The sequence below is a fragment of the Eptatretus burgeri genome, chromosome 4, assembly GCF_056783735.1.
Source record: "Eptatretus burgeri isolate ZD-2024b chromosome 4, Ebu_testis_v1, whole genome shotgun sequence".
Lineage (NCBI taxonomy): Eukaryota > Metazoa > Chordata > Myxini > Myxiniformes > Myxinidae > Eptatretus > Eptatretus burgeri.
In genome coordinates, this window is record NC_140964.1 from 74,385,514 (window position 1) to 74,393,655 (window position 8,142).

The 8,142-nt window shown below is 40.9% G+C and overlaps 1 protein-coding gene across 2 annotated transcripts in view; it reads left to right on the forward strand.

The window, feature by feature from the left end:
- Positions 1-6,238, forward strand: part of DHCR24 (24-dehydrocholesterol reductase) — a 42,388-nt gene extending 36,150 nt beyond the window's left edge. For both annotated transcript variants that reach the window (XM_085878684.1, XM_085878685.1), the window contains 4 exons: positions 290-439; positions 665-829; positions 4,850-4,940; positions 5,166-6,238. In XM_085878684.1, coding sequence (XP_085734810.1) covers positions 290-439; positions 665-829; positions 4,850-4,940; positions 5,166-5,321 — 562 coding nt within the window. In that variant the 3' untranslated portion in view covers positions 5,322-6,238. The remainder of the gene's footprint in view (positions 1-289; positions 440-664; positions 830-4,849; positions 4,941-5,165) is intronic.
- The last annotated feature ends 1,904 nt before the right edge of the window (positions 6,239-8,142 follow it).

Here is an 8,142-nt window from a genome sequence, read left to right on the forward strand (position 1 = left end):
TCCGGTTAGCAACTTCTGCACTGTGAAGAAACGGACCAAGTGGTTCACATGTTTCATGTGAATGGCCTTCTTCAGATGGCCTACGAGGACCAACATACACACACACACAAACTTTTTTTTTCCTGTTTTTACGATGCATTACATATACTTCGTACTTTTTTGATGTGGACAATCACTCTCTGTGATGGAAACTCGTCATAAGTGTTTGATAAAACTCGAATAAGACAATCTCCATGCAGTTTTCAACAGAAACGTTTTAGCTTTTCACATCACAACCTGTATGTCACAGCTCATTCCTGCCAATCCTTGTGCCATGGATCAATCGCCTGTTCTTCTTTCTGCTCTTCTCAACGCCACGCCACTCTGTCGAACGCAGTGACCGAGTGTTCAACTTTGATTGCCTGTTCCACCAGCACGTGCAGGACTGGGCCGTGCCGCTGTGAGTGGCCCTTCGGCAAAATGTCCTGAACCCGATGTTGCACTCCGCATTTGTGTTTCTGTTTGTTGTTTATTTTGTACTTGCAGTATGCTCTTTGGAGCTGTTGTAAAAGCTATCGGCTCACTAATGAGAGGTTATCCAACACAAGGAGGAGGAAACACCTCCATCCTTGACATCAAAAAGACAATTTCAAAGATATTTTGTATCTCCTTCGTTCTCTTTAAGAGAGAAAGCAAAGATTGTGCTGCTTCAACTGCAACAATGGCTGGATAACAACTCCGTGGTGCGTGCCCATTACCCTGTGGAGGTGCGATTTGTTCGGCGTGATTCAATCTTGCTCAGTCCCTGCTATAATCAAGACACCTGCTTCATCAACGTAGTGATGTACAGGTGAAACTCCTTTCTCTTTAATGATATCTTTGCTTTTTTTTATTGTTGCTCTAGTTATTAACCTCCGCTATCAAAGATCGGAGGTTACTGTTTTCACCCGTTTGTTTGTGAACAGTATTACGGAAAAACTCCTCGACGGATTTCGACGAAACTTGGTTGGGGGATTAGGTATGGTCCAAGGATCATGCCATTATGTTTTGGACTTGGTCCAAAATCCAATATGGCCGCTATGGCGGCCATTTTGAAAAAATATTTGAATTTTTTTTTTTTTGCATTTCTACATGTTTTAAGTGATTTCCAACCCCTCCCCCCCCAAAAAAAAAATTGTCAGAGAAAAAAATATTTTTGCAACTTTTTTTCAACAAAATTTCGATTTTTTTTTGCATTTCTACATGTTATAAGTGATTTCCAACAAAAAAAACAGGCCAAAATTATAATTGCAGCTGATTTTGGAACTTCAGGTGGATATACCCACGTAAAATCAATTTCTGTCTCAAGGAATCGAGTTATGATGAATGAACTAAGTATGTAAAAGTTAAAAGTAAAAGGGAAAGTTGCAAACTATAACTCTGTGAGCACTGTTGACGTCAAATTGAATGAATAGGATATCAGGTTCACTTGAGTGACCGTGCAGTATTGGCGGTGGAGGTTTTTCACTCTACCGAGTGCTCCCCCTCGAGTTTCTTCTGTTTTTAACGTGAGGAACGATTTGAGGATCTGAGGACAATCAGAGTTATAGAACCCACCTGCTGATAAAAATACAGGTAGTCAACACAACCTGCATATATATATATATATATATATATATATATATATATATATATATATATATATATATATATATATATATATATATATATATATATATATATATTTAGTCATCAATGCACTTAAACAGAAGAAAACAATACGATGGCACAAGTAGAGACTGAAGGCAAAGAACCATACAAAAATGAAAAAGGAGAAAAGACAGTTCTCGCCAAGGAAGTGTCCAAGATTGTTGTTTTCAGTGCCAATCTTGGTCATGTGTTTCTATCTTTAGGCTTTATCAGTGCGAACAAGATTGCCTTAAATGTTGTTCTTCTTGCGTATGGCAGCTTGGCTGCCAGGTCGCTATCATTTTGTTGGGGCATGACTATGTCGCTGATGCTGTGTCCCGATATCAGTACACTGGTACTCATTTTGCCAACCTCATAAGGATGACAGACTGAGTCAACCCCACCTGGTGTTAAATTCAGTGGCCAACAGGGCTCAAACTCAGGATGCTAAGATCCCATGCCAGCCTCCCTCACCAATAAGCCAACACCAGGGTTATTGTCTTAAATGCAAAGCATACAGAGAAACCTCTATATTGTTTGACACCACCTAACAGGAAGGGGACCATGAAGTAAAATGAGACAGGATGCCTCATTTGCCTCACTGGGTTCTATGTTAGCCAAGATAGCTGAGTTTGTGGATTATTATCTAGCAATTTACAATTTCAATTCGCTGTGGGTTAGAAATGGCAAATGGTTGAGTATTCACCACCATGGAACATCGCATGAGTGATATCGCAACAATGATGACTGCAACCTGCAGCTTGTCCGATTCGCAACAGTCTTTCTCCTGGATTCTGTGAAATCCCAAGCTCTCAACACAGTCACCATCTCCTCCAAAGAAGCAGAAGAACAGGGCCTCTTGTTCTCTCACCTCAGACAGGTTGAGGGCTCCTGTTTTCTCTGGCCTCTTATCATGTCTTGCTCCCCCTCCTTTTTCGTCGCTCCAGTCCTTCCAGATCGCACATATTCTCTCAGCAACCCCCTCTTTGTGAAACTACCCAAATCTCGGGCCACCGATCTCAACTATTACTTTACTCCTCACTTTTGCCACCTATACATTCTTTCTCAGTCTAATTCATCCTTTACTTTTCTCGCCAGTGCTTCAAGCTTGCAATGCATCACCACCTCATGTCATCCTCTATCTTTACCATGATATTTTCTGTCCTCCTTAACTCCTCTTACCTCTCTCCCTCAGGTCAGTAGGCTTCTTTCACTCCTCTCACTCTCTCTCTCTTCCTGTTCATTCATCCCCTATACTGTTAGCTGACAGCAACCGAGGAATTACAAGACTGTGGAGAATTTCGAAACTGGTCCCTGTCCTAAAGACCCACTTAGATATCCATATTCAGTCAAGGAAATTAAGGCCGATTATAAGGTCCAAAGACTACAATTCTTCCAGAGGTTGATTACCGAAGTAAATCTGAGGGTCAGCGTTGTCGTCTTCATGTGGAAATAGATCGAGTACAAGACTTTTCGGCAATGAAAGACATGTTCAAGATGATTAACCAGTTTCTTATTTTCTCCAGATCAGTGGACAAGGATGCAGCTGCAGCCTGTATTTCATTAGTATGAAAGACTTTCTGGCACCGAGTAGAGTCGTCTGCAAAGTGATGTTTTCCCAAAAGGCCAAGAGGTTATTAATATATATTAATAAATGTCAGTGTGCATCAGTCAGTCAGTGTGTGCGTCTCCTCCACAACTCCAAAACCATGAAACCTCGCGGCCCCAAACCATGAAACCTTTGTATGCATAAGAAGGGATTCTGTGGTAGTGCATGAATGAAATTTGGGTGTTTGGGTTTATCGAAACACCCCTTTTGAAGATAATTAATGGCCTTATTTCATTATCCTTTATCAAGGCTCATCATTGGTCACCTCTCTCTCCCTCGGTGGGGTCTTAATTTGCCTTTTTTTTTTGGCCTGCTCAATAATGCCTGTGGTTGCTGGTTGCATCATTTTCTGGAAGCAAGAGTGTGCTGCTGATGCATTGCCCCTGTTACCAATAAGCTGATGCTCATTTTGCCAACCTCCGAAGGATGACAGGTTCAGTCAACCCACTTGGTGTTATTGCAACGGCATGACAGGGGCTCAAACTCAAGACCCTAAGTTCTTAAGCGAGTCACCTTAACCATTAAGCCAACACCAGGCTTACATCAACCGCTAAGCCAGTCTAAGGCTTGGGCAGGGGATAGGATTCCATCATGGGCTATGTATGCATTGCTTCTGAGCATGAATACAATTCAGCAATCAGGACCCTGGATTGGCAAAAAAATTTGTTCCCAGGGCTCGGTGCCAAAGTGTCAAACACTCAGGAAAGGAGATTGGGACCATACTCTGTGCAGAGCGTTGGTGCTGCTGAAGCAGTCTCCTTGGCTACTGGGCACAATCTGAGACAGGTCGCCACTCCGACACAGGATACCAGCCAGCATGCTGGCACTCATTTTGAAGACCTCAGAAGGATGACAGGCCAAGTTAACCCCACCTGGTATTAATTCAACAGCTGAGCAGGATTTGAACTCAGGCCGCTTGGATCCAAAGTCCTCCACCCTAACCATTAAGCCAACACCAGGCATAAACACTCACGATATGTCTGGAAAGACTGCCTTGACCTCTTCCTTGAAGTTCAGAGCATCTATCCAGAATTGCTAAGCTAGCAGAAGGAGCATCTCTCTGGTGGCATGGCCAGGACGGAAACCAAAATGATGGTCTGATGTTAATGCGTTGGAGAATAGGTAGACCTTGAAATTATCAATTAAATTACCTTCCTCGTGTATCAGTCAGAGGGTCTGTCTTGCTGCTCTTCATAGTATAGAAATGATATGATATAAGCCACCTTCCAAAGTGAGGGGAGGTGATCTCCAGGGAGGGACCTGCAGAATAGTAAAAGAAGCACAGCCAGCTCAGACAGCACAGGTTCTGAAGAGTGCATCGATGTCATCAGTACCAGTTGAGATGTCGACTCCTTTTTTCCCCCACTATTAAAAAAATATCATATCACATACTGTACATAAATATGTACTTCCATTATTAAAAGCTGTAGCTCAAAATGAAGAGTTAAAAATGAAAATTGACAATGTAACTTTGGTCAACACTTCAAGTTGAGCAGAAGTATGATATACTTTGGAAACAACTGCACACTCAATGTACATACATTTCAAGTTAATAAACACTCACAACACTATCATTGTGATCTGCCCTTTTAGGCCATACGGCAAGGAGGTGGAACGGGAGAAATACTGGAAAGGATACGAAGCAATCATGAAAAGTGCTGGTGGACGACCTCACTGGGCTAAGGTCACAGTCCACCCCACTCCCCGGATCAACAAACCCCTCAATATAAAATATACCTTGGGATGTTGCACGTTTACATGATTTCTTTCACGTTAGTTGTTCAACAAATTAATTTCCAATGAGGAATAGCATGTGCACTTGTCCATTTCTCCTGTTTTACTTATCCAAAACAAACCCAATTTACTTATTCCAACACTTCATTCATTTAACATGCATTTTCCTCCACAGGCTCACAGCTGCAATCACAAGGACATACAGCAGATGTTCCCAGAGCTGCCTCGCTTTCTGGCTATACGTCAGAAGCTCGATCCCACTGGAATCTTCCTCAATGACTACTTGCAAAGAACCCTCATCGGTCCTTATGATAATATGTGTGCTCAATGAATTGCATGTAATGAAAGGTACCTGAATGGAAATGCCACTCTTCTTTGTCATGCCTGAAATTAGCTACCTGTTGTGGCATTTCAAATTTCCAAAGTTTAATTTCAACTCCCGATCAATGCAAATTTGTGCTCGTCATGTTTTTTTTTTTTTTAACTTTTGCAGAGTTCGTTGGGAGAGCTGCGTTGATTAATTATTCATGTACAGTATAAACCAAATCCATATTGCTGAAAACCTAAACATACAATATATTTTCATGACCGGTTGGAAGGAAGAATCATTTACAGTTTGACGATGCAACTGATGAGCCAGTGAAGAGCACAAGAGAGTTCTGCGACCAATTATTCATGTTACCATCACAACGTACTTCCCTTCCATATTTCTCAAATTCATCTTTCATCTGTGCAACTCCTGTGGTTCAATCTTCAGAGCTCTGATTTCACTGCTGATGCCTCTTTTGATTCAAATATTTAACACTTTTTACTACTTCAAGGCTACATTGCTATGCCAGGTGCAAACGAAAAGGAATGTAGAGTAGGGTAATGTGAGAAAAAAGAAATGGGGATAAAAGAAAGGTCGAGGGAAAAGGTGTAAGCAGGAGTAAAAGGAAGTCGTTTTTGTGTCTGTGTCACGGAGATGGCAAATCAAGGTCATCGGAGTCATGTGCAGATGTTACTCCCAAGACCGACATTACTAAGTCCGTGCACCGGCCTGTGCACGATGACGGGACTGTTGGACTCAGTTGAAGTACTTGGTCTCAAGAGAGAAGGACCAATCCACTCCTCAGGAGCAAATCAATAATTATTCTCCAAATGGTCTACGGATACAGATCTTATAGAGATGTCATCCCCTTCCCATTTATTTTCTCTGTTGTACCATTTGTCAAACATTAAAAGATTACAGTTCACCAATTAAATAAACTTTTTGTTAACATTGATCTCAGACTCATGGAAGAGTTTAAACAGAAATCATATGCAAGCCAAAGACATCTGTGAACTTTTACCTGAACATCAAGGGCATTAGTAGGCAATGGATATACACTGGTATGGTGATGTGAACCAGGATGATCTGCATCACGAGCCAAGAGTTCAAGTGGGAACATCAACAGGCCAACTTTCTGATGCACACCATTTAACAACTTGCACCATATGATTTCTGTAAAATTATGTCATGATGTTTAATGATGAGGTGGACTTTTAGGTTGCAAAAGTGCTTCAAAACTACAACAACAACAAAAATATCAGATAACTGAAAATGCACCTTCTTCCCCTGACAAAAAGTCGAAGAAGACTTCCGCACAACCACTTATGGTTCCAATAGTTCTGTCCAGGAATGCTGTAAATGTAAATTTGAGAAAACAAAAATCACATGACCATTGCACAATCACTCTTTTGGGTAGTGGCCCATGTTAATGCCCTGTGGAGACCTATTTCCATTACCTTGACCCCAATCTGCTTACATTCCTCCTTCCCTTACTCCCATAGTTATTCTGACCATCATTCCAACACCAGCAAAGTGCAGGTTCCTGGCGAGCTAGTTATTGTTGTTGGCTACATAACAAGCATCAGCATAGTCACGTTACAGCAACATTGCGAGTGCTACATTATTTTAATAGATTGAATTGCAAACGGTGTGCCTTGTAATTGCTGAATAAATACCCAGTTTATTATACAAAGCTCGTTAGATCTGGTATCATTTAATTGGGTGAGGATAAAGCTTGAATTTGGTAAGATTAACAAGTTTCGAGATTTTACTGTTGGAATATGAAATATTTGTAAAATAACAACTTCAGCTTCATGCTCACAATTCAATCAGAAATGCTGTACAAGCGACGACGATTTCCGATACTTTTAAAGACATGTAATTTACAAATAACATCACAGTATGGCCTATGCAATTATAATCAAAGGAATAATTATACTCTGGCCTACTTAATGCTAGCCCAGCCATATTGCTGCTTCATACGAGGAACAACATATAATAACGAGTTCATAGAACACAATGCTCCACACAGTGTTAAGTATATACTTCAATATAAAGATAGTGATTTTTTTTAAAGGTCGTTAAAAACGCCAGAAGTTTAGCACGACTCAAGCAGCCTTCTCCACCACTTTATTAGTCCCTTACCAGTTTCACCGGAGGGGACTATAGGTTTGCTATCCATGTCTGTGGGGTTTTTTTTCCAACTTTTTCCCCATATTCAACTGAAACTTGATGCATGGCTTTATGAAAATAAGTTGCAGAACACGTTCAAGTTTCAAGCCGTTTCGTTAATTCAGTTACGCCTTTTTTAGACTTGGAAAATATCACATTATACGTGGGTCAGTGTTCTGCTGCCCTGACTCCACCTCACTGCATCCCAGGCATCAGATCTGGGTGTTAATCTCTGGCCCAATGCATTTGGAATGATCCCAGGTTTATAACCATTAACCATGATGTATTATGTATGCACATAAGCCGTACGCTTCATGTATGGACATAGTGTTTTCGCTTCATTTATGTACATCGGGTAATTTTATTATTTTTCGGCACCGAACGCACCATCATACACCGCCCAAATAAACAAACAAACATTCATTGGAACAAGTGGGGAACATGTATTGCAAAGCAATTCTTACTCTTGTTGAACATGTCCAAGTACTGCAAAACTGGAGGCTCTCAGAGGTGCAAAGGTGATTTGTGTTCTACAGTATTCAAAGTATACAATTCAATTTAAACAAAATAGATTGTAAAAGTCGTAAAACTAAACAAATTCCGGAATTTACCAACGTTGACGCAGTGTCTATTACACCACCATATTTAACACATCACATTAGTTATTTGT